Source organism: Arachis hypogaea, chromosome 10 (assembly GCF_003086295.3).
Source record: "Arachis hypogaea cultivar Tifrunner chromosome 10, arahy.Tifrunner.gnm2.J5K5, whole genome shotgun sequence".
Taxonomy (NCBI): Eukaryota; Viridiplantae; Streptophyta; class Magnoliopsida; order Fabales; family Fabaceae; genus Arachis; species Arachis hypogaea.
In genome coordinates, this window is record NC_092045.1 from 2,474,632 (window position 1) to 2,501,219 (window position 26,588).

At 38.0% G+C, this 26,588-nt stretch overlaps 3 protein-coding genes and 1 non-coding gene across 6 annotated transcripts; 2 read left to right on the forward strand and 2 right to left on the reverse strand.

The window, feature by feature from the left end:
* The first annotated feature begins 6,259 nt into the window (after positions 1–6,259).
* LOC112714590 (probable ubiquitin-conjugating enzyme E2 24) lies at positions 6,260–12,660 on the forward strand. 2 transcript variants are annotated; one of them, XM_025766208.3, is made up of 10 exons: positions 6,260–6,746; positions 7,279–8,143; positions 8,333–8,397; positions 8,504–9,960; positions 10,298–10,435; positions 10,630–11,064; positions 11,149–11,212; positions 11,458–11,597; positions 11,728–12,039; positions 12,147–12,660. In XM_025766208.3, exons 4-10 carry the CDS (start codon positions 8,515–8,517, stop codon positions 12,390–12,392), a joined length of 2,781 nt encoding a protein of 926 aa, XP_025621993.1. In that variant the 5' UTR covers positions 6,260–6,746; positions 7,279–8,143; positions 8,333–8,397; positions 8,504–8,514; the 3' UTR covers positions 12,393–12,660. The 2 variants fall into 2 exon arrangements, with proteins under 2 accessions (XP_025621993.1, XP_025621994.1); XM_025766209.3 differs by lacking the exon at positions 8,333–8,397 and having other exon boundaries at positions 6,287–6,746.
* Positions 12,661–13,002: 342 nt separating this feature from the next.
* On the forward strand, positions 13,003–16,224 carry LOC112714589 (uncharacterized). Its single transcript, XM_029289532.2, has 2 exons — positions 13,003–13,681; positions 13,829–16,224. The coding sequence occupies exons 1-2, from the start codon at positions 13,100–13,102 to the stop codon at positions 15,959–15,961; spliced, it is 2,715 nt and encodes a 904-aa protein (XP_029145365.1). The 5' UTR covers positions 13,003–13,099; the 3' UTR covers positions 15,962–16,224.
* A 193-nt stretch (positions 16,225–16,417) lies between these two features.
* On the reverse strand, positions 16,418–23,249 carry LOC112714588 (callose synthase 11). 2 transcript variants are annotated; one of them, XR_003811951.2, is made up of 3 exons: positions 17,564–23,148; positions 17,058–17,262; positions 16,418–16,676 (listed from the first exon to the last, which is right to left on the reverse strand). XR_003811951.2 is itself a non-coding variant. In XM_029289531.2 (2 exons), exon 1 carries the CDS (start codon positions 22,886–22,888, stop codon positions 17,567–17,569), a length of 5,322 nt encoding a protein of 1,773 aa, XP_029145364.1. In that variant the 5' UTR covers positions 22,889–23,249; the 3' UTR covers positions 16,919–17,262; positions 17,564–17,566. The 2 variants fall into 2 exon arrangements, 1 of the variants encoding a protein (XP_029145364.1); XM_029289531.2 differs by lacking the exon at positions 16,418–16,676 and having other exon boundaries at positions 16,919–17,262; positions 17,564–23,249.
* Positions 19,844–19,926, reverse strand: LOC112719071 (small nucleolar RNA J33). Its single transcript, XR_003161389.1, has one exon. It is a non-coding gene; the product is annotated as a small nucleolar RNA J33 (small nucleolar RNA).
* Positions 23,250–26,588: the final 3,339 nt, after the last annotated feature.

A 26,588-nucleotide genomic window follows, 5' to 3' on the forward strand; every position in this document is an offset into this window, starting at 1 on the left:
ATGCGTGCGCGTCCTTGGCCTGTTTCGCACTGTGCGCGCGAGCGCCTTGTGCGCGTACGTGTGCATGGCCTGGATCAATTCTTTGACTTTTTATGCTTATCTCCACTTGCATGCTTCCTTCCTTGCTTCCTTTGATCCATGCCTAGCCTATTCCAATCCTGGAATTACTAGCAAACACATCAAGGCATCTTGTGGAATCAAAGAGAAACTAGAATTCATCAAAATAAGGCTTAAAAAGCATGTTTTTACACTTAAGCACAAATATGGGAAAGATAACAAAACCATGCTAATTCATAGGCTAAATGTGAGAAAAGGTTATCAAAATACCCTAAATTCAATACAAAACAAACCGTCAAATTGGGGTTTGTCAATGCTACATGGAGATTTCTGACCCCCTTGAGGATTGAGTTCACACACTCGGAGATGTTCGTCGTCATGTGACCGAATCTCCGCCCCGCATCACGATGCTGAATCCACAACGAATAATCAATCCGGTTCGCCCACTCACACATCGCCGGGTCTTCAGACCGCAGAATATCAAACCAGTAATCAAATTCAACCTCGGTCTTTGCATACACCGCATTCACTAGAAGCCTCCTTGCGTCTTTGCCCTTGAACGTAAGGGCAAAATTAGCCGCTACGTGTCGAATGCAGAATGCACGGTACGCAGATGGAGGTAACCAACCTCCGTCACGGGCCTCAAGGGCAGCCTTGATGCCGTTATGCCTGTCCGATATAACCAGCAGACCCGGCTGGGGTGTCACGTGTTGTCGAAGGTGCAAGAGAAAGAATGTCCAGGACTCTGCATTCTCACGCTCTACTAGTGCAAATGCAACAGGTAGAATGTTGGAGTTTCCGTCCTGTGCAATCGCGATGAGCAATGTTCCCCCATACTTCCCATACAGATGTGTGCCGTCAATGCTGACTAGCGGCTTGCAATGACGAAATGCCTCGATGCACGGTGGAAAAGTCCAGAAAAGTATGTGAAAATACGCTTGAGACTCGTCCACCTGTCCTCCAACTCGAACGGGGCTCGTCCTTAGGACTTCAACAGTACCATGCATCGTCAGCTGGACACCCAACACCCACCTAGGTATCTCGTTGTATGACTCATCCCAGTCTCCGTAGATGACGGCAATAGCCTTCTGCTTTGCCATCCAGACCCTCCTGTAAGTCGGCCTAAACCCGAAGTGTGCTGCCGTGGCGTTCAGGAGCTCCTTTATGCTGACGGATGCATCAGCTCTAACCATTGGCATAATGAACGCCGAAATCACATGATAATCCAAACTCCCGTGGTCACTCGAGATGGATGTGGCCAGGCAAGTGTGAGGTCCATTATACCGTTTGACCTCCCAAATGCCCTTGCACTTCCGGAGACTCAGTCGAATCAACCATGTGCACCCATTCCCAAACTCGGAACACTTGCCCACATACCGGCGGTGATCGGACTCCACTACCTTGTACTGTACCCCTCGCCGGATGCTGTAAGTCTTCACACTTAGAAGGGCCTCATCTTTATCCTGGAATTGCTGACCAACCTGGAACTCTATCAGACCAGCAGTCCCTTCCGCATCTCTCGCTCCGAATCCAACAGAGTGCCCAGAAACCCCCTCCTGCCTCATGGCATCCAAGTTCAAGGAGGAAAAATGTGGTGGATACTGCTGTGTGCCAGTGCTAGAACCACCCGCCGCCAATGCAGGCTCACTCGCTCAAATATCATCGCCGCTGTCATCGTCAATCATATCCGGCTCGATGTCATCCTCATCTGGATCACCCAACACTCCGTCTCCAACGCCAAGCGGTGCAACGCCAAGTAAATCATCTGGCAGAGTTTCCCTTGAACGTACGTCGTCACCTACGCTGCCATTGAGATCAACAGCAAAAGACGGGGAGGCGACAGCTTGGACCACTGGCTGGTAAACAGGGACGAAGGAAGAAGCAACGGCAGGCCGGGAACTAGAACCGGCTGGTGTGGCTAAAGTGGTGGTATTCCGGTTCGAACCCCCTGAGCTGGATACCACATCAACCAGCTTTGCCAACAACTCTGGAGTCCTGACCTCCGGAAACTGCTGCCGACAAAGAAACATTACCTGCAAGTCTTCATCACTACTAATCGTGAAACAATCATACTTCACGGTATCCTGGAGTACCGTGACTGGAATGCGATAGAAAAACTTCTTCACCCGCTTCGCATCTTCCAGACCGAGCTTCATCAGTACAGATCTAACAAGGTCATCATAGCTCGTTCGAGGAGTAACGACAATACAGAGAAGATCTTTATCTGTGAACTTCACTCCGGAACGAGTTTTCCTCTTAATGGATCCTCTGTGGTGAACCAAAACAACAAAACTCTCCTCACTAGCCATCTTACTTCCTCTAATAAGACCAACTCACGTTTACACCGGTTAAATAGAGCTCTGACTGCCACTAATTCGAACCGGCCCGGTTCGATTTATGGTTTGTTTAATTCGAACCAGCCTGGTTCGAAATACTATGGCCGGCCTCTCTCTCTTTAATTCGAACCTCCCTGGTTCGAATTAGTTGCAATCGTAGTTCGAACCACCTTGGTTCGATTTATGAAGAAAAGTCAACTCGTAATTCGAACTGCTCTGTTTCGAATTACTCTCATATGCAGTTCGAACCATATCGGTTCGAATTATATAAAAATAGGATCCGGCGCATTACTGAAACGATTTTCAGTTTGGCTTATATACGTCAATTATAGATTGTATTGGCTTAAAATGGTTTTTTACCCTTAATATTATATAAATCATCTTCGTATTTATTTTTTTTGTGCGTATATAATATTTAATTAACACATTAAGACATATATAATATTTTATTAATACATATATAATATAAAGTGATTTACAAATTATTATTAATTCGTATATAATGTATAATTAAATTTAATGAATTCAATTAGAATAAACAATAAATTATTTATTTTATTTCAGATTTTATAAATAAATAAATTAATTAACTAATATAACAAATTATAATTAATGTAGTAAAATTAATTAAGTAATATATATTATAATAAATTATATTAATATTTAAATATCTAATCAAATCAATTAGCTGATATAATTAAGTCATGGTAATAAATTGTATTGAATGAGTTAAAATAATTAAATCGGAAAATACTCTCCAGAGCATGCCACATCAGCTCCATCATTAAGTGCAGACATCCAATTTTTATATAACAGAATAGATAGATTTCAATTTATTTTCTAAATTTTTTAAACTAAGAATTCAATATTTAAAATTATATTTTATATGTGATGCTAATTTTTAGTGAATAAATCTATCATTACTACTTTATCATCTTTTTGTACATTTTTAATTAATAATATTATATTCTACCTGGTACTAAATGATAATATGACACATTATAATATTGTATGCAATGGCATGTTAAATTATCATTTAAAATATTAAATTTGTAAAGTAATTAAGTATTTTGATTATTAAATATGATATACTCAAATTTTATAGAAACTAAAATAAGTATAAGTTGAGTCAGTTTGGTAGTTAGCTCATTAGTTTGTTTAAGTAAGTGTTTGGTGTTCGAATTTTGCCTTATATATGCAGTAGATCCTTAAATAGAGCTCTGATCCGTAACGGATTAGTATTTAACTTATCAGATTGAAAAATATCGTAAGAAAACAAAAAAAAATAGGTGAAAACTCAGGTGCAGTTGACTTCACGTGAAGTTAATAGTTGAGAGCCGTTAGATGAAAATTTAGTCAAATAAGTCAAATTATCTAACAGCTCTCAGTTATCAACTTCACGTGAAGTCGACTGCACCTAAGTTTCTATAAAAAAAAAATAAGTATATATTGTAGCTTAGAATGATAACAAATCAAGAACTTCTATGATGTTATATCTTAGAGAATGAAAAGAAACATGAATGATTGAGTTGAAACCAAGAAAGCTGATGAATGCTTCGCTTTCTTTCCTTTGGCATGGCAACTTTAGATGCATTCATTAGGGATAGAACCAAACTTGTGGATAAACTAGAACATCAAGAATCCAAAACATTTTCACCAAGTGTTACTTTTAAATGATTGTTTAATTTGTCCCATAGGAAAAAAAAGGGAAAGAACCCTTCATATCTCCCAAAAAAAAAAATGGTCATAAGTAATCATCAAAGGGTCATTGGAATTGTGAATGAAATCTAGGGCACATGGACAATAAAGGTACAAAAGGAATAGTTAAATCAGAAATCCACCCAACAAAAAGAGAAAAAAAGAAAAGAGTTTAATACTTCACATATGGTCATAGGAAGTGAAAAAAAGTTGTTAGGAAATTGTCATTTTCAATTAGTAGTGTCTTAGATAGTGCTGTTAGGGACAAGTCACATTCTTTTCAACATTGGCAACTTGTAAAGGAAAATGCTTATTCTAACATACACAATACAACCAAATTCATTGGTTCCTAATATCTTCTCTCTGTTTGTTATCTTTTATTAGGAATTAAAAAAGAGAATTAAGCACTTGCTTGTTTCTTCAAACATTCCTAAAGAGAGTGTGTTCCTTTGTCTTGTGGTCTTTTCTAATGCAAGCTTCATATAGCAGTTCATGTTAAATCATCCCACTTAGTTTTGGATAATCAAGAATATTCATTTTGGCCATAGAAAAGTAGCATGTGTTTAATAGGATATCCAAGGGAATAAACCTGAGATAATCTTTGCTTAATGGCTAACCAAAAATTGTTAATAACTCTTACTGTTGAGTAGTGCTTAATTATATCACTCAGTTTTATAAATAAACCTGAATGTTTTTGCTCTTGGTGTTAAGACCTCAAATGAAATAATAGACTTTAATTTCCTTTATTTTCATTTTTTCAATATCTCTTCATTTGAAGCTTAAGTTACTCAAATGTCACAATTGTTTGGAATAAAGTTACGATGCCCGGACCCTGACACGGGACGCAATATGATACGGGATATACAATATGATACGGGATATACAGACACACGAATTTTAAAATTATATAAGACACGGGGACATGACATATATATAAAATATAAGTATTTTTTAGATAAATTACAATGAATTTTTGATATTTTAATTGTTATTAAAATATAAAATAATTTTTTTAGTTATTTTTAATATTTTTTAACTATATAAAGATATCTAAAATATTTTTTGTTTTAATAAATAATAATATATATTATTTCTAAACTCATTTCAACAATACATGTTAAGAATAAGGATGGATATGCTGACACATGATAGTATTTAATTAGGTATGTCTAAGTATGTCGGATGAGTGTCAATGAATATTGTATCCAATACATAAATATGACAACTCAACGAAGTGATCGTACTTCATAAGAATAAAATGATAAATGAACTTTGTTCAGAGGAATAACACCAAGATAAAGCAGTTCTTAAATAGAGTTTAAAGACATTGATTTCCAAAAAGAACTTGTTAAGGGCCACTCTTTTTTCACAAAAGATCTTTACAAAAGAAGAAAATATAGAATATACTTGGTTAATTAATTTCTCTATTTTTTTTCTATATTGACTATATGTTAATTATAAAATTGTTTGTGAGCGTGTAATATTATCTATTGTAAAATAAAACTAAATATTTATTAAGTTTTTTGTTTGTTTCATTTTTATTAATTAGCATGCAATGCAAAATTATCTATAAAGATTTTCTCCCTATTATTAAAAAAAAAAACTAATTTCGTTTTTAATAAAAGTAAAATAAAAATTGAACTTTAGTGTCTCTTAAAACCGTTCATAGTGTATCTTTCACTTTTATAGCAGTATAGTAATATTGTTGATTATTATGATAGTATGATATTTTTTTTTTGGAATAGAAAATAGTTTAAGTTTGTATAGACATCAAACAAAATAAAAACTAAATTATAAAAATAAAAAAAATCAAAACTTAAAGATGATAACTTATTTGTACATTTGAAAATAAAAGATATTACATATACAATAAAAATCAGTTACCAAATTAATTAATACATATTTATGTTTATTTATATATATTGATTTAATATATTTTTTAATTAAATAATTAATCACCAAAAAGTTAAACACATTATAGTGGATGAATAATCAAATTTATTTACTGTCACAAAAAAAATTAAACTTACTTACAGTATTATAATTAAAAAATCTTATAAAAGATCAAAACTATATTTTTATATATATAATAACTGATTCATAAATATTATTTTTGATGAATAGATAACATAATTATTTTAAAGTGAAATTACTAAAAAGTATAGTTTAAAGTGGTTAAATAGGGTAAGTGTAGTGTCTAGTTGTAGAGCAACAGTATCTGTGTGTCTCATCCTGTTGGTTAGGTTTGGTGTATTCTAATTTCTTTCCCTGATTGGTTATTCAATAGGAAAAAAGGTCCCATCTTTGTATGAATTTTTAAGTGCAAACTCCAAACTAACCAAACAAAGAAACAAAGTTGCCAATTTGCCATATTCTCTCTGCATGTGTCTCTGAAAAATGAAAATGGTTCCAAAGTTGGGTGGTAGAGTTGAGGGTGGTGGAACTGGCTATGGAACCAGTCCTATCTGAATTTCAATATATAACTGCTTCAACGAAATTCATGGCTGCCAACAACTAACCAACAAACCAACCCTCTTCCAATCTTTGGTGAAGTTCATTCCTTTTTGAGTTATTACTATGGCCCTTTTTGTCTCTTGTGCTGTAACCGTCATGGCTTATATGGGTTCAACTTCAATCTTGTGGCTTCTTTCAATGGTACAGTTTCTTCTTCTTTCCCCTGCAAAGTTTCATCCTTTCTTATAGATTCCAGATTTTTCTATGTCTGAACTCTTTCGGATGGTTTTTGTATCTTATTCTGTGAAATTCAGTACCCAAAGGATTGTTTGTTTGTTTGTTTGTTTGTGTTGTTCTTTTCTTCCAGGTATATAGGAGCAGCTAGTTGTGGCTTATTCAATAATAAAAAAATTATAAATTGGTTCATGTATGATAAATATCACTCCTTTTCTGTGGATATTGTTGATCCCCTTCCAAAAAGAAATTGGAAATTGCGGCAGAATTTGTTTTATTTTTTATTATCAAAATTCAAAACACAGTGAGGTTGCATATCTTTGATGTGCAATTTAGAATATTGACTCATTGAAAATAGTTGATTAAATTAATCAATTCCCAGCCTGTTTCTAGGCTCCTGAATTAGATGTTATATTTTCAGATAATAAGATTAACTGTTTATCATTATTTTGTTGTTTCTCATATGCTTTTCATATTTGTCCTAATCATGGTGCTGCAGGTTTAAACGATATGATCTGGTGACAACCTCTTTTGACTTTCAGCAATGATGGATTGGCAATTATGGTTCAGTTTTGACTAAGTTCTTTCAGACGGGTCATCTGAGCAGATATTTGTATTCAATTTCACCTTATCTGTTGAATGTTCTAAACCCTTTCGTGCTTTAGAATCTGTAGTGTATGTGTTTTAGATAGTAATTGATATCCTTGGTTCTAAATAGACTTGTGGGGCAAATCTCCTTTGGCAATATAGCTTCCAATCTTGGAAAGAAGCAAACTTATTATCCTTCCAAAAGAAGTTGTTTATGTTTGAAGACTCTGCTCTGTTGGGCATTGGGCAAATCTCCTTTGGCAAAAGTTACTTAATTTCCTTTGGCTTGGAACAATTTCTGTCATCTCAAGAAAAAGATTACTATTCTGATGTAATTCCACTATCCACTAGGAACTATTTTCACTAGGGCAAATCTTCTTTGGCAACGTTTCGTTACCTTACCTGCTTCCTCTAATTTCCCAAGTAGTTTCTTCCCGAAAACCAGAAAAAAAAAAAGATACTTTCAGTCTTTGAAACTTCTTGAGTTTCTGTTTAAATTTCCAGTTCAAAAACTGGGCAAATCTCCTTTGGCATTTTGGGGTCCTTAGTTGACACAGGTTATCCTGTTAGGCTAAGCTCCTTTGGTATCTAATCATCAGTTCCAGACTTTCAGTGATCAAGATATTCCTTTTAAGAAACTGAGTTTCTATCTGAAAGAAATAGCAGTATCAATCAGGCATTATACACGGCTCTCCTTGAAGTCAAGATCAACGTAGCTGTTGTGAATTGCTATATATACAGACACTAGGGTTTGATGATTCTATTTGGTTGAGAAGGTAATGATCTTATTGAATTCCTACTTATTGTTAATTTTCCTATATGAATATGTAGAAAAATTGTCTGTCTAGTATGATCAATTGTCTGCTAAAGGCTTTGGTTAGTAAGGAAAGGAGACTACTATGCTTTGCTCTGTCAAAGAGAATAAATAAATAAATAATAAAGAAACTCTACATTTTCATTACCAGGTTGTGTTCCTTTCCACAAGATATTACTGATTGCAGATTACTTCTGAATCTTATATTTCTGAGTGGTGAGAACTCCTCTGCATTGACTACCAACTCTATCTTTTCCTATTGTTGTGTTATTATATTCTTGTGATTTTGCCATTGATGTTACAATGGACACATTTATGACAGACATCTGGTTGATGGATTCACACATTGCTGATTCGGACTGGGAGACCTCCAGTGACAGCAGCAGCAGCGATGATCAAGAGGATATTGATTTTTTATATGGTGGGAAAGCTTGCAGCATATTATCCAGTTTAGAAGAAAGCATTGAAAAAATTGATGATTTTCTCTCATTTGAGAGGGCATTTGCTCATGGGGATGTGGTCTGCTCGTTGTCAGATCCATCTGGACAGATGGGTAGGGTTGTAAGTGTTGATATGTCTGTCGATTTGGAAAATGTTCAGGGAAACATACTGAAAAATGTAAACTCCAAGAAACTTCTGAAGATTCGCTCCATTTCAGAAGGTGATTTTGTGGTCAAGGGACCATGGCTTGGTCAAGTTCAAAAGGTGGTGGATAGAGTGACTGTATTGTTTGATGATGGAGCAAAATGTGAGATTATCGCATTGGAAAAAGAGAAGATTTTACCAATCAGTCAAAGTTTTCTTGAGGATTCACAGTATCCATACTATCCAGGACAAAGAGTAAAGGTTAAGTCTTCCACTGTTTCTAAATCGGCTAGATGGCTTTGTGGCACTTGGAGAGACAATCAAGATGAAGGAACTGTATATGCTGTGGATGCTGGTCTTGTTTATGTTAAATGGATCGCTTCTGTTCTTGGATTCAATTCTAATGTCAATGTCAATGCTCCCACCTGCTGGCAAGATTCCAAAAACTTGACCTTGCTGTCGTGTTTTTCGCATGTAAACTGGCAGCTTGGTGATTGGTGCATGCTCCCTATCGCAGACCAAAAGAAAGAGATGTTTCAAGATTCTTCTACGAGTGATATTTCTGCTGAACATAGTATGGCAAGAGGATATAAGAGAAGAAACCTCAACTCTAGTATTGGGGAAATATTCATAGTTGGGAAGATAAAGACTAAAGTGGATGTTGTGTGGCAAAATGGGGAACATACTTTGGGATTAGACCCACAGAACTTAGTCCCAGTTAATGTCATAAACACTCATGAGTTTTGGCCTCAGCAGTTTGTAATGGAGAAAGGAGCTTCTGATGATCCTCTTAAGCCTAGCAGTCAAAGATGGGGTGTTGTTCAATCTGTCGATGCAAAAGAGCGTACGGTAACAGTACAATGGAAAACTGTTCCCATATCTGAGGTAGATAATCTGGCTGGAGAAACAATGATTGAAACTGTAAGTGCCTACGAACTTGTGGAGCACCCAGATTATTCCTGCTGTTTTGGTGATATTGTGTTCAAGGCTCAGAAACAGATTGATTCCCAAGCTGATGAGGATAATGCGAAGTCAGTGACTGACTTGAATGGAGATGATCCTCTGAGAGGCAAGGATGAAATCAGTGATCAGAATAAGTTCCCTGATGACTTCTACCTGTCTTGTTTTGGTAATGTTGTAGGTTTCGAAGATGGTGATGTTGAGGTGAAATGGGCTACTGGTTTAACAACCAAGGTATGAAATCAAACTTTTTGTTCTCAATATTTTGTAGTTAATGATGCTACTGGTCTGTGGTGAGATCAAACTTATGAAGTTTATGTTTATGCTTATCAAGATGAAAATTTCGTTGTGCTTCTTAGGTATCTAAGCTGAAGTCAGGGTAGAGTTTGGTGAGATTAGGATGATTATTTCAACTCTTTTGTGATAGAATAGATAAATTATTCCTTTCATTGTCAGAATCCTTATATTTGATGAGCCGTGGAACTGAGATGGAACCATGTTAGACTTCGTTATATTACTTCACTTTGTAGCCTTTCATCTACGGGAAGTCCTTATAATTTTCCCCTCACAGGTTGTACCTTATGAAATTTTTCGCATTGATAAACATGAAGATTCAACTGCAACCCCTGTTCCTAATGAAGTAAATGTTGAGGAGTTATCTCATGAGATGATTGTACATGAAAGTCTTCCTTCTGACCAGAAGGGAAAGGTAAGGGCAATAACTTCTCGAATTATGCTTCATATTACTATCACTTTTTTTTTGTGTGTGAGATGCTTAATTGGGACATCGAGATATAGAGGTCTCACGTTAGAAATCAATAATCGTAATCTTTTTATTAGATTGATTAAGTTTTCCAAGGTGATTGTCCAATCATGAGCTGAGTTTCATGTTTTCATTATCAGGACTTATTAAATTGTGATAGTGGTAGAGGGAATCATGAAAAGCATCCAGGAGAGTGCAGTTCCTTTTCTATTCCTCAAGCTGCAATTGAACTTTTTTCAAGCATTAAAACCAGCATATTCCAAACATTTGGTGTAACTTCACTTTATGGAGCAGTTTCCCGAGTCCCTACATTTGAAGAGGAAAAAGGAACCAATTTTCTTGAAAAGAAAGATTTCGAAACTTGTGGTCCCTTCCCCGAGTCAACTCCAGTGAGTGGGTTGGAGACAAATGAAGACAAACTTCCATATTTTGAGTTCGTTAAGATTCATGAGAGAAATGATTCTCCAGTTTCTTTAGATAGCAATAGTTCTGATCAGTTAAAGCAGTTTGATATGATAGATAATTGCTCAGACCACCACTTTTTTGATAAGGGAAAAGGGTTGGCGATATCTCAGGTTAGAAATTTGCATCAGCAATTACAGCGACATATAATTACAATGAAAACCTTAATTTTATTCATCCCTTTTGTTTCATTGTAGGTAAAAAGAGATTGGGTGAAAAAGGTTCAGCAAGAATGGAGCATCCTGGAGAAAAATCTTCCTGGTTTGCATTTCATCTCATTTGTTTTGAAAACATGTTTTATATTATACAGTGCTTAAACTCAGAATATAAGTTCATAGTGTTTCCAATTCCTTTGCACATTGTAATTAATAGAGAAGATTAAGTTTGAGACCAGCTTCATTTTTAGGAAGACCAGGACCATTAGATTTGGTGGTAGTTACTGAAAACTTTTACTTTAGAAATCAAAGTCTCTGCAAATTCACTTAGTATATTTTTTGGTCAAACAGAAACTATTTATGTCCGTGTTTTCGAAGAAAGAATGGATCTCATGAGAGCAGCCATTGTGGGTGCGTCTGGGACGCCTTATCATGATGGGCTCTTCTTCTTTGACATATGTTTTCCTCGAGAGTATCCCAGTGAACCACCTGTAAGCTTTCGGATTTAGGTTTGCTGTGCTTGTTGAATTATTTTCATGTTTATTCATGCATAGAAAAACTGCATATTGGTTTATGAATATGCTCTAATGCAGTCAATTTGGCCATGTAAACTCCATGCAGATGGTGCACTACCATTCTGGTGGGCTCAGATTAAATCCTAATTTGTACGAATCGGGGAAAGTGTGTCTGAGTCTCCTGAATACATGGACCGGCACGGCCAGCGAAGTGTGGAACCCTGCATCCTCCACAATCCTTCAAGTCCTTCTCTCCCTGCAGGCCCTTGTCCTTAATGAGAAACCTTATTTCAATGAGGCCGGATATGATCAACAAATTGGAAGAGCCGAAGGAGAGAAAAACTCGGTCAGTTACAATGAAAATGCTTTTCTTGTTACCTGCAAATCGATGTTGTATCTGTTGAGAAAGCCACCCAAGGTAAAATAAATACTACTTAGTACTTAAGCTTGGTTTTCCTTTATTATTGTGAAATAGTGTTGGACATTTATTCATGTAAAACATGCATGCAATGTTGCCTGTTGCAGCATTTTGAGGCACTGGTGGAAGAGCACTTTAGACAACGCTCGTGTCATATACTTTCTGCCTGTAAGGCATATCTCGAAGGCGCTCCCATCGGAGGAACTTTTGGTTCTGGAAAATCCGAGGATGAAAACCAGAAGGGGACTTCTACAGGATTCAAAATTATGCTGGCTAAGCTCTTCCCCAAGCTTGTTGAGGCATTTTCTGATAAGGGAATTGATTGCAGCCAGTATATTGAGCTGCAAAAATAAGCTAGTCCTAAGTAGTGAGTAATCCTGCTAGGACATTCCAACCTTATGTATAATTAATTTGTTTTCATGGGATCTGTAAAATATGTTAAAACACCCATCTATGCTATGTTCACTACAACCACGGTTTGGTATGAAATGTCAATGATGTACCCCAAAAAGAAAAAAAAAAAACTTATGGTGTCTGTGTATCATATTTGATTGCATATGTGAAATATAATGAAAATGAAATAAGAAGCATTGCATTGATTGCTTTGCTTTATGCCTTAAATGTGTCTTTTCATGTTTCATGCACAATGATTTGATGTTATATAGCAGCAACTAGCAAATTAGCAATATCTAAGTATGGTTCCTAATCAAAGTATTGCTTATCTTGGATAATCATGGTAAGAAACAAACATGTTGGGATCCTTGCATTCTAAATTATGACCAGTTTCAGAATAAAATGAAGCAAATGCAAACAATGCTTTGGTGAAGAACTGAAGATTGAGAACAAAACTACCATAAAAAAGGGTATAGACCTTAATTTATACCTTGCTGCAACTAATGAGAGAGTAAGTTTAAAAAACAAAAGAGATTGATCACCTTTTTTTATTAATAATTACATCATTACACAGAGTTCAGAAATAAAAAAAGGATTTGTTGACTTTTGTTTTAACCAAACGAACACAACGACCAACGGAAGGGAGCAAGAAACAGAAGTTTCAGCAATGGACTCCATTTCTTCTTCTTTTTCTTTTCTTCATCCATTGCTTCTAAACCCTTCAAAAACCCGCAATTCTCCATCGAACCCTAAATTTGTTATCTTTTTGTTCTTCTTTTTCTTCTTCTCCTTCTTCACGTTCTCCTTTTCAGCCTCAGATTCTCCGTTTCAATCCACTTACATTCGCCTCTGCGACAACCTAGTCACCGCATTCCCGATCCGCCCCAATGCCGCCGCAACCTCCTCCGCTGCAATCGCCGACTCCCTCCGCTTCCAAACTGGCTACTTCACCAGCGCCCACCGCCTCTTCAACCGATCCGCCGCCTCCGACTACTCCAAGCGCCTCAATTTCCGCGTCACCTCCATTCGCATTACCCAAAACGACGACGTTTTCGAGCTCCGAGGCCAAATCCTTCTTCAGCAGCGTCGGCCCAACATGAATTATAGAAGGTCGCTGAGGAAGGTTTACCGAGGTCACAGAGTTACGAATTGGGGAGTTTCACAGTGGATTCGAGCTACTCTCAGGGGGTTCTGGTCACGTTCTTCTGGTAAGCTTTGCATGCTTGGAACAGGATCTTATGGTTACAAGGTGACTGATGCTAATGTTGTTCTTAAGCTTAGTTACCCTTTGGATTTGAATGTTTTGGATCCTTTGGTTAGTGGAACCCTAGAAAGCTTTGATGACAAGAGTAGCTTGAATTACTTTGAACCTATTTCAATATTGGCTTTGTCTCAGGGTTCGGATTATAGGTTTACACTAGTTGGGAATGAGAATGGTGGTTGTGTTGGTGGATCTGATGGGGAGAATTTGCCCCTTGGAGACCTTAGCAAAGGAGCCTGCACTGTGTTTCGCGGACGGATGGATCAGTTTGAATTGGAATATGGTAGTCACTGTGGTGATGTTAATTGCAACCCTATTGGTTCCGGTGCCCAGAAGTTGCCGGATTTCTTGTATTTTTATGGTAGCAGATGTGTGACAAGACGAAGGGTTCAAATGTTGTTGGGTTTTCCTGACACCAGTTACCATGGTTTTATGTTTCCATTTTATCCTAATACAACGTTGATATCCGAGGGTGTGTGGGATGAGAAGGAGAATCGGCTTTGCGCATCTGCGTGCCGGATATTGAACTTCACAGGAGATTTAGGTAATCCTTATGTTGGAGATTGCTCGATTAAGCTTGCACTGAGATTTCCTGCGGTTTTGTCGTTGAGAAACAGGAGTTCTGCTTTGGGCCAGATTTGGAGTGACAAAGGGATTGGTGATTCTGGTTACTTCGGGAAAGTTGGATTTAAGAGCTCCTTCAAGTCTGCAAGGGGTCTTCAAGGTTTCCAATATGTGTATACTGAGATTGAAAGGGTAAGAAAATATTGTGGAGGAAAGATGAATGATAGGGGGAAGGGAAGAAAGAAGTATCCAGATGGATATTCTTCTGATATGCGATTTAGCATGACTGTTAGAAGCAACAAGGGACAAGTAGCTCCTGGTTACTCATCACCACTATTTGTTGGGGAAGAGAGCTATGAAGGAAGGCTATATGGGGTTCCAACAAAGATGGGAAAGCTGAAATCACCAAGGACTGGATCAGATAATTATAGCAGTTTGTTGAACGTCAGCTATACAATGAGCTTTAACCCTCCACCTGATTTCAACCTCAGTGGTCAAATCTCTTCAGGTGAAGTTAAAATTAGTGCTGAAGGAATCTACAATAGGAATACTGGAAATCTGTGTATGACAGGGTGTAGGAATTTGAGATCAAATGGCAAAATACTGATGAAGAATGAGTCAATGGACTGTGAAATAGTAATTAATGTCCAGTTTTCTGCATTGAATGCAAAGCGACGTGACTCTGTTAAAGGAACAATAGAGAGCACTAGACTAAAGTCTGATCCTTACTATTTTGGTCCTCTTCAGCTGTCTTCAAGTTCCATTTACACGAGTCAGGCAGATGCATCAATCTGGAGAATGGATTTTGAGATTGTTATGTTGTTGATATCAAATACACTTGCATGTTTACTTGTAGGATTGCAACTCCTACATGTGAGAAAACACCCAGAAGTGCTTCCTTACATTTCGGTTGTGATGTTGCTTGTTATTACTCTAGGTCACATGATTCCCCTGATTTTGAACTTCGGAACCTTGTTTAGCCACAGCCAGCAGACTGTGTTTCTTGGGAGTGAAGGTTGGTTTCAAGTGAATGAAGTAGTTGTGAGGATGGTGACAATGATTGCTTTCCTTCTCGAGCTGCGTCTTCTCCATTTGACCTGGGCTTCAAGACAGCATGAAGGAAGCCAGCCAGGTTTGTGGGTTTCGGAGAAAAAGGTTCTTTGTATGACTCTACCATTGTACATTGGTGGCACACTTGTTGCTTGGTTCGTGCATATATGGAAGAGTGGTCACAAGAAAGGATCTAGATCATTTCGGCTATCACGCCACAGGTTTAAGTTTCCTCTTGGTCAAGCTTACCAGTCTCCTTCCATCTTGGAAGACTTAAAATCCTATGCCGGTTTGCTCCTCGACGGTTTTCTGCTCCCACAAATAATATTTAACATAACATCCAAAGCAGAAGGGAATACTCTGGCATCTTCTTTTTATGTGGGGACAACCATTGTTCGGATACTGCCCCATGCATATGATCTTTACAGGTCTCACACTACTGCATGGTTCCTTGATTCATCATATATCTATGCAAACCACAGAATGGGTTTTTACTCCACTGCGTGGGACATTGTAATACCATGCGGTGGTGTTCTGTTTGCAGTCCTTGTATACTTACAACAGAGATTTGGCAGCAGGTGCATTCTTCCAAAGAGGTTTAGAGAGAGTTCTGTATATGAGAAAGTACCTGCTATTGGTAATGATGAATTGTGATAGCTTAAACTGGTATCATATTATTGATTGCATTATGTATAATGATTTGTAGCCTCCAAATTTTTGAGCTATGGATGGCATAGATTGCAGTGTCACATACACAGTTCACATTATAGCAACAGAGGATTTTTTGGCCCAGCAGGCGGCTAATCATATCTTGTTACACAAATTTTGCCCCGTTATTATTACTATTTTTTCTTTAGCTTCCTTGATCTCGAAGGATGTATCACTGCAAAAGAAAGAAAGCTTTTATTTTTCTCTCATTTGTTATCCCCTAATCAAACACCAGAGTCAACATCAATCTGTAATGTTGTCGTTTCTTTTCTTGGTCTGGAATTTCTAATGTTATCTGATCTTCACATCACTTCACACGGGCAGGAACCTTTATTTATTTAAAATAAATAATAAATAAATTCAAAATGTTATCTGATACTAGAGGTTCAAACTTCATGGTCATTAGCAAAAGGTTAAGAATTTGAGATTTATATATAATAATTTTAACGTGTCCAATATTTGCAGCAGCTGTCAAACGAAAGTAGAAGAGCCTAGAAAATCAATGAAGACGTGACAATGTATATAGTTAGATAAGGTTGCGCTCTAACAAGATGTACAGCAAGTTGATTGATAATTATAATACTCTACAGAATATTGGGTGATTGTACATAAGCTATCACTATTCCGGAGAGAAGGCTAAGCCGGTTTGAGAAAGCACAACCTGAAAAATAAATGCCAAGTTTTGAATTAGAATTCTGTTAAGAACTGTTAGAAGAAGTATTTTATTAGAGCAATATTTTATGTTCATTTCGTATGTTTGCAGGTAAGTTTCATATACCATCAACTAATAACAATCATGTAAGACATAACTTCAGGTAGAAAAAAGCGCATAAAAAATCAATCATGCAGTTTCTTCCGTGAATATTGTAGCAATTAGCAAAGAGAATTGAAGGAGAATTTAGATGGCCCAAAACGGAGTATTTATTCATTCAATAAAACAATGGCCTTCACATTCAACAGAAGCTACATGACTTGTTGCTTAACTGAAATTGATTGAAAATGAAGCTATGAAAAGAATCTAGTGCTTTTGGTCTGTACATACATGGGTTTATATGTAGGCATCCGTTCATCATGGTTACAAACAGTCAAAGTCGCCACCTGATGCTAGTGTCTAGTTGTTCATAACCTTCTCTCTATTTCTTTTACAGGTCCAATAACATGTTACAGGATTCTTGACAAAACTACGTGGGAAACTACAGAAACCCATCTCTCACCAGCAAGGCCGTAACCTTTGTCTTTGGTGTGACCTGCAAATGCATATTATCAAACTAACATAAGCAAAACATACATATTAGTATATTACTATCTAAATACCAAAACTTCCAAGTTACAATTTTGTAGTTCATGCTTTCAGGGCTAGTTTCAGTTTAATTGGTATGATTCAACTTCAGAGTACTACTACAAATTAGCATAGACAGATATCACACTGTTCATATCCAAGTATCCAGACAGAATACTACTAAAAGACAAAATTAACGAATGAGGATACAAATTTCACTAAGTATAAAAATGATTTGGACGGAAAAAAAAGATATCTCATCACATTACATTTTAAGCAGACTTCTTGCCAGTAAGTATTCTAGATATCTGAAGACCCCTGCTGAAGGCTTCATTGAAGAGAATCCTAGTTTGCATTGATTGAAATCCAGGTAACCATGAAAGCACTGCCACAGGAGCCATAACAATAATCCCAAACATCAAATCATACAGCCGGGCTAGGGAAACCACAGTCTCCCATATCATAGTAGACTGTAGAAATGGTCTGAGCACCAGAGCAATTGAAATCATTCCCCAGCCAGTGGGAATGAACGCCATCATGCTTGTGATAAGATCAACAAATTTGAATTTAGTGAACTCTAGTAAGAGAACAAGTACAAGAACTGTGACCACGATCACTAGAAACTGAACCAGTCGATAATATATGTGCTCCTTTGTAGCATATTTATCCCGTGCATATGCCATGATAATATAAATACCAACAACCACAACCATGTATATCCACGACAGCAAGTAGACACTTATACTGGTATCGCCATTTGCAATACCTAGCTGATAAACAATACCATACTGAAAGAAGAAGAATCGAATATCTAAGATGATTTCCAACAGCTTTCCCCAGATACCTGTTGTTCTCAAATGGTCTTGTTCTTCATACCACCATGTTTCCCAGCTATATTCTGCCTTCTTGAATGGGCCACCTGGATACCATATCCAATTCATAAAATCCTCAAAGTCATATACTGTCTTCAACCAATCAAACCCAGAAGGATTAAAAACAAAGGGGGACATTATCCAGGAAACTACAAGAAACCAACTTGAGATCGTCATTGCTATGTACACGAAAGTATTCTTGGCCAATGGACTATGAGATGCATATACAATTAAAATAACTCCAAGTTCAATAGCCTTCACAAAATGGCTTCGTGCATATAACCGATAGTTCTCAGCAAAACTTTTGTGCTCCACCACAAAACCACGACCAGTGGCCCGGTACTTTGCACCCCCATGAAGTATAGTGCGACCAAAGTAATGGGAACGGGTTCCCAAGGAAAATGTATAGAATAATGATGCAAGCTGCAACTGCATCGTCAAGAAATCCCACACAGCTGGAAGGAATCCATGCTCAAGAGTGTTCTCCACGATCATTGGCAGAGCAGTGAAAAGACCAAGCTGGATTATAAACTGCTGATTTATGACAGCACCAAGGGCTTTATTGTTGGTAGCATTATTCATGGCTTCCCCCTCAATGCCACTGAGAGCCATATAAAGGCGGCCCCAAAGGAAGGCATAGACTGTCAGTACAATAACCATGGAGTTGAAATAAAATCCTACAGTTGTGTAGAACACTGAGAGCATGCGAAAGAAGTCCAATCTATGGCCCAGCCGGTAAACATCTCTGCTTAGAATTTGCTCACCGTTGCCACTAGAAACCTTTGCTTCAAACATGGATATCTGATTCAAACCAACATCTCTTCCTTTGCCTACCTGTATATATTCATGATGTGTTACATTGCCACCGCGCAGTGTACAATTGAATCCAGCAAAAATATCTTCACTGATATTGATGACTCTAGAGGCCTTGCTCACTCCACCCCGACCTAAGAACCAGAATCTATCAAACACATCCGGGTGACCATAGTGCATTCTTACTTTCAAGGGGTTTGCTAAAACACGCTGGCCTAGTGTCACAAAACTTGTCTCTTGTGCTGACATGAACCAAGCAAGAGATGAAACAGAACCAGTGAAGATATTCTCTCGGACCCCCAAAATTGTTGGCTTCCTAATACCATAGTGGATGTTAAACTCCTCCAACAAATTTCGCATTTTGAGAGCCTCCTCAAAATAATTGTCCTGGTTCATATCAATGGTCTGAACTGCATCACCCCGTGTAAAGATTATTGCATGATTCTGATTCTCTGGCTTCCCTTCTCCGAGTTTCAAAGGTCCAGGCAATCTGATCCGATAAATTTCAACCTCCCTCTGCAATTGCTGATCATATTTAACAAGAACAGAGTAATATTCAGTTTCATCCCTCCCCAAAGAAACCTCATCAACATATGCCACCCGAAGGGCCTCATTATTTTGCATCAAATACAATATCTCTTCAGCACGGGGATTTTTTTCTGCCTTCTGGCGCCCATACAGCTGGCAGGCCAGCACATATGAGAATTTCATTAAAGCACTCCCATATTCATGTCCCTTGAACAACAGGGCCACACTGCTATCTGCCCTCCTGAGATTCCGTGCAGATGGAGGCCTATTTGAGGATAGGTCATTCAAACTGCTGTTATGATTTGTTGGATTATGTGAACCAATATGTTCTGATCCCTGTCTTATGTCCATCTCAGAGGCTGAATCAAGAAAGGAAAGCATCTTCAGGGCCCTATAATAATACATCATGCCCCGGACTGTGCGAGATAATGTTTGACCTCTATAAGATACCCAAAGGCGAAGGTCCCTTGCTTTAGCTGTCCAGATATCATCCTCATCTTCCAAGCCTTCTCTATGCATCCTTTCAATAAAATTTCTCCATTCATCCTCATAAATCCTCTGCAAATAGTATAAGGTAGTGACGCCGTCCTCGTTCTCCTTGCGGAGAGACTCTTTGCTATAGACAACTTCCTCATCATAATATGGGGTCAAAATACTGAAAGCCATCATTTTTTCAACTTTGGGAGCACGGGGCATGTTCATAAACAAGGAATTGCTAAAGAAAGCAATCCGTCGTCTTGCCTCAAGATTCAAAGGAACATTGTGCATCGAGTCTCTGGAAGTAAGAATTGTATGCAACCGTCTGAGCTGCTTAATGAAAACTGTATCTTCAGCATCTGGAAACTGAATAGCATTCTCAAAGAGCAATTCTGGATCCTCAGGAACCAGACCTTCCTCCTTCAGTTGGGGGATGGACTTCTTCACCCTCGGGAATGATCTCACACACAGCTCATACAAGGCTTGCAACAAATTTACAGCTCTATCCAGATTGATCTCTGGTTTCAGCAATAGCTGAACAAAATCGCTCACCTTTTCATGTATCCTTGGTAACAGAGACATTCTGTAAGCGTCTGTTAACTTGCCCATCTGAATGTAGGTTTCTATCTCCCCAAATATATTATTCACAATGACGGACTCTCTTTCAGCTTTAATAATTGCACGAAACAAATATTTAATGCTATCATAAGCTTCAATGACAGCACACCGGCGATACTCATTCTTGCATATCCTCAACCAAAGGGACGTATCAGACTCATTTTCCAGCTCCTTTGCCTGACTGAGTGCCAGCAGAAGTTCATTGCAGAGAAGGAAACAAGGCCACCGAATAACTCTAATATTCCAGCAATTTGGCGGCAGTTCCAAGAGCTCAAATTCTCTATCACTGATGAGATCTTCCTCCCTGAAAGTAATGATAATCTCATTCCATATTAAGGCAAATCTAGTAGCCTCCACTTGGCTTGATTCAATCTTGGTGTAGGGTCCACCAAGTCCATAACGCAGTCTGAACCGGTGGACGGCATCACGAAGCTTCTTTATGGGTGATGCTTTTTGACTTAGAAGCCTCTCCTCTGGCATCAGATTGAACTGCAATGCACTTGCGAAGAACTGGAACCTAAGTCTGAGTTGTGAGATATTCCGAATTTCACCCAGATGTGAGAACAGACCAATGGTGGCACCGTACAAGGAAGAGAAAATAGAATACCATATCTGCAGATCCATGAAGTAAACCAGCACAACAGGTAACCAAAGCAAAACAACCGCTGTTCTGTTGGTTTTACTGAAAAACTCATGCCATTTGTAATGTTTCATCCTAAGCTTCAATAGAGCCTTTGTTGGTGCAACTAAAGGTTTAATCTGAATAAAATAACTGAAGGAAAACTTTGAAACCAATACAAGAACCCAGAAACAAGTATACTTTATATTATCTACAAGCCCTTGTCTCACACCACGACCCACAAAAATCCGAGTATGAAACCACCATGTCAACAAGTATACAATACTCCAGTCTAATTCCTCGATGAAGTTGCGTAACCATGGAACTATGAAGAGTACCAAGGCCAACAGTTCTGGGATGAGAAAGAAAAGGACAGCCTTGAGAAATGTAATGATCCTCTGATTTGCCTCATCTGGCCAACCTCGATTAGAACCCTTTGCAATCCAAATCATTGCATAAAAGACAGAGAACAAAACAGTCCAAGTTATGGCAGCCATGCCCTTCAGTACCATCCTAACTCCAAGCCACTTAGTCTCCCTAGTAACCATGCTATACTGAGTCCCAGCATCAAGCACCGACTGAAGCAACCTTAGCACACTCCAAGTGATAAACAAGGTCAACATCTTTACCTGAACATCCCTCCTCTCCAATGCATCCCACGGATACTCAGTCCCCTCCCAAGCAACAATGATTGCAGCCTGCAAGAACAGAATGAGCATGACCCAAAGCCTATCAAAGCTCTTATAAACATTCCAGAATGACCTCTGCTCCACAAAGCCGGTCTTCCCGACGCGCTTGTTCTTCGGAGTAGTCCCAAAGAAATTGCACTCCAAATTCAATGGCCACTGAAGCTTCTTCAAGCACCTCTTGCTCCAAAAGTACTCATTAATATCATCATAGTTCCTCCATGCAGAGTGAGGAGCTTTTCCATTCCTACTGCTATCAACCTCGGTCTTAACAGTATAGTAAATAGGCATAACAACAGACTTCAAAAAGGCACAATCACCAGAAATAGAAGGTAAAAATGGACGACCAGTGTCAGGGTCTATGTGCTCATCAAGAACATAGTTAAGCTCTTTTGCCATGAAATGAAAGATATAAGAAATACACTCGGGAGCAAAACGAAGGTTACCGGACTCTCCCCAAACAAGGAGGAAGAGGCAGACATAGAGAAGCTCACGGCGGAAGAGATCGTCGGGGGTGCGGCGCCGGGGGAAGATCACGTTCGATTTCATGCCGAGGTAGGAGCACCATGCTGAGTAGTTGCGGAGGAGCTTCCGCCGGAACTTCTTCAGAACGCCGTTGTCGAGAGCGTCGACGGCGGCAGGCGGCGGCTCCAACCGCATCTGCGAGTTGGCGAGGTGGAGAACAAGGTGCTCCCTCTGGTTCCGAGCGTTGTCGTTTTGGAACCCGAAGAACAACCTTAGCCAGTCGAAGAGGTCCATCTGCGGCTCCCATGGATTGTACGGGTGCTTCGGTAGGTCGCCAACGGCACGGAGAGCCGCTGCGGCGGCGCGAACTTCCGGCGACCTCTGGGAAGGGTGGTCAGCAAGGACGTCGTGCACCGGAATAATGTTGTAAACTGAATTCACCGGTGGAGGTGAAGGCGGCGGTGCGTAGTTCACGCCACCGCCGCGCACGGCGGAGGGACGCTGTCGTAATTGCATTGGAAGCTAGGAAGTAGCAAACCTGTCTAAACTACACCGTTTTTGAAGTCATTTCTCGTTTCCTCGAAAGAGTTAGTTCAACTTCTTCTCTCCAATATCTCGTGGTTTTTGAGTTTCACTATTTTCCCGTTAGCTATGGCGGAAGGAGTAGAGTGAGCGAGTGTGCGAGGAAGGAGAAGTAGACGTACACGAAAAAAAACTGATCCTCTTTTTTTACTTTTTCTTAATCTGACACCTTCACGCGGCGGTGAGCCGCGGTGATTTCCACGCTCCCGTTGCGGTGGTTGGTTTATACTGTATTACTGGGGGGTTTTAGTTTCTAGTGGGACCCGTCAGCACCATCATTAAAAGTTGCTGAAACGGTTTATCTATCTAGTAAGTAGTAATTAGTAACAATGAGTTATGTTATGTGGGATCCTGAATGAGATTCGAGTCATGGCTGTGATGATTAGGAAATGGACGGCCCTGATGAAAGCGTTTGAAAATGCGACGTTATAGGTGGTGGCGTGGGGAATTGAATTGAGAGTAGAGAGTACAGTGTTTATGTTACCAACAGAGACAGGGACCGAGGGAATCTCTGCCTTTGAGTTTGAGATTATGGGTAATTTTGTATTTTTTCATATTGATATATTGCGTTTGTTCTTGGCACGTGCGACACGTGGGGAGCTGCATCAGCATCTCTCTGATTTTTCGTCTCAAATAAATGCATGATCATCGTTCAATGTCCATAGAGTTCTTTTTGATAAATATGTCAATGAATGTTAATTAATAATAAAGAGCCTTGGGTTCACTTATCTGGCTCATTAGTAGGGGCCTTTTTTTTTGTCACGTTACCACTTGGACTTGCTCATATTATATTATCATTATGACAAGTTTGGTCTTAATCTCTTCAAAGACATCCTTGAACCGCTTTTAAAAATTATAATGGAGTGCTTTGCTGAAATCGAATATGTGCCAAAAGCATATCATAGCGATATCTTCTTTTGAGTAATTAGTCTTGTTTTGTTTCAAATGGAATATTTTGTTTGGCCCTACCAAAACTCACGACTGTAGATAATTAGGCAGAAAATTAAAATCGAATCTGCTCAGATGTCTTTGTGAGACAAGGAAGAAAAGGGTTAAAAATATGGTTTACCTAGCGTGCTAATATTAAGTAGAGTAAAGTATCGTTTTTGTTCTCAATATTTGGAATAAATCTCAAAGTTGTTCCTAATATTTCAATCGTTATATTTAAGTCCCTAACGTTTCAAAATTGACTCAATGTTGTCCTGCCGTTAGGGATCCGTTAACAGAATTGACAGTGGGACAAAATTGAGACGATTTTGAAACGTTAGGGACTTAAATAGGACGAAAACGTTAGGGATAAAAACGATACATAAAAATAAATTTTAATTTAATTTTATCTTTTAATAATATTAATTTTTTACTGTACTAGTATTCAATTATTTTTTAATTACATCTAAATAAATTATACTTAATCACATTACTTTCATTTTAAATAAATTTATTTTTTTATAATTTTAAAGAATTTTGATACATTAGAGACAAAAGGTATCATTTATATTTTATTGTATATATATTTTTTTTCTGCAAGTTTATATATTAGTGATTCTACAAACATTTCATGATAACTAAAAATCTTTAAATGTAAAATTATAAAAAAATAATTTATTTAAAATAAAAGTAATATGATTAAGTGTAATTTACTTACACAAATGTGATTAAAAAATAATTGAATACTATGTATAGTAAAAAATTGATATTATTGAAGGATAAAATTAAAATTTATTTCTATGTATCATTTTTGTCCCCAACGTTTTCGTCCTCTTTAAATTTCTAACGTTTCAAAATCGTCTCTATTGAACCTAGTTTGATTTTGGATTATATTATGATGACAAACATTGTTTTAGGTTAAAAGCCCAATATTGTTTAATGAGAGTGTTAGTGATACAGGCCCAAAGTATCCAAGTTCACATTGCTTCAGTCCAAGTCCAACAAGTGCTTCAGCAAAGAGCCAAAGCTCATCCTCATAGCAACGTCCATTATGTTATATGTTTTACTAAAAGCTAAAGGAAGACAGCTGGAAAGGGAAAAGGACAAGTGTTGGTATAATAAAGCAACAAGGACAGCTGGTACACTCTCATCACTCCAAGGACACAAGGGAACAACCACTAACTCAAAGACATCAGCTGAGCACTGCTAAGGATCGTGGTTGAGCAAAACACCATCGAGCAAGAACACACAGAAGCAGCAAGGAAATGGAGCAGAATGGAAAAGAGAAACATGCCAAGGGAGAAAGAAACATCAAGGACAACGGAGGTAGTGGTGAAGCTCCTCGGATAGCAGGAAAAGTGGAGCATAATGAAGAAAGGACTGCATGCCAGCTGAGACAGCTCCAACATGCAGCTGGTACAAGGAAATAGAAGAGGCAAAAATGAAGGAAATGTTGAAGATATATAAGAAGCTTCATTCCATCTTTTCAAGTCAAGAAAGAGAGCACACAAATTCAGAGCACCATCTCTAACATAGAGCTAGAATCTCTTTCTTCTACTCAAGCTTAATTCTGATTTTAAGTTATGGCTGTCTTGCGTTATTTTCTGTTTTGAGAAAAGGCAAATATGTGAGGATCAAAAGTCAAGAGAGAAAAGGCAAGAGTGATGCAAAATAGCCACTGTTTTTCTGATGTAATTTGGGTGAATGAACTAGGATTAGTTCCCCTTGCCAAGTTGGGTTAGCACTTGGTGAGAATTGAATCTGTGTAGATTCCCCTTCCAAGTTGGGATAGCACTTTGGGATTGCTAGGCTTTGGTGAAGAAAGCTTAGGGGTAGATACTAGTTGGATTAGGAATTAATTCAATAGTATTGGTGTATGTAATCTGAGAATTATAGTGGAAATTCCACCATGGTTTGTGGTGGAGACTGTATGTAGGATTCATGGCACTAAGAATCCGAACCAGGATACATGCTGGCCCCTTTCTCCTCTTCTCTCTTCTTTTAATGTTCTGCATATGAGACTATTTTAAATAATCTCCTGCTACTCGAGCAACAGCAAAAACAGAACAAGAAAATTGTGTTTTTAAGCCAACTTGATTCAACCCCCCTTCTCAAGTTCAACTAGAACCATCAGTCTCAATTTTGTCCCGCCGTCAATTCTGTTAACGGATCCCTAACGGTAGGATAACATTGAGTCAGTTTTGAAACGTTATGAATTTAAATAGGACGATTGAAAGACAATTTTAAAACTTACTTTAGAGACAAAAATGATATTTTACTCTATTAAGTATTAACAGTCAATATTTCTAATGATGCAATTATATAGTCCATTAAGTGCACTTAGTTATACTATATAAATTTACAATGGATCAAAGTCTCAACACGGAGCCCACCTCCCAAAAATAAAATTAGAAAAGAGATAGGAGCTCAACATTGCACATGCATGTGTAAGTAACATTGGAGCATTTTTATTTACACACACCATTCTCAATTATTCAGCTACTATCAAACAAAAAATAAGAATTTGCTTCAAACAGGCCGACACATGCTCTAAACGCAAAAGATTAACATGTTACTGGTTAATTCTTCCGTTATCTAGCACTAGAAGGCCTGATCTAATCTAATGATAATTATGTTTGTCTTATTAGAAAGGGTGTCTATTTCAAATTCAAATCTTAATTATAACTAAGAAGTTGATATATAAAAT

Coding starts and splice junctions, on each gene's coding strand:
- LOC112714590 (XM_025766208.3), top strand. CDS start 8,515: ATGGATTCACACATTGCTGATTCGGACTGGGAGACCTCCAGTGACAGC. Junction 9,961..10,297: donor CTACTGGTTTAACAACCAAG/GTATGAAATCAA, acceptor TTCCCCTCACAG/GTTGTACCTTATGAAATTTT. Junction 12,040..12,146: donor TGTTGAGAAAGCCACCCAAG/GTAAAATAAATA, acceptor TGCCTGTTGCAG/CATTTTGAGGCACTGGTGGA.
- LOC112714589 (XM_029289532.2), top strand. CDS start 13,100: ATGGACTCCATTTCTTCTTCTTTTTCTTTTCTTCATCCATTGCTTCTA. Junction 13,682..13,828: donor CAGGATCTTATGGTTACAAG/GTGACTGATGCT, acceptor GCTTTGTCTCAG/GGTTCGGATTATAGGTTTAC.
- LOC112714588 (XM_029289531.2), bottom strand. CDS start 22,888: ATGCAATTACGACAGCGTCCCTCCGCCGTGCGCGGCGGTGGCGTGAAC.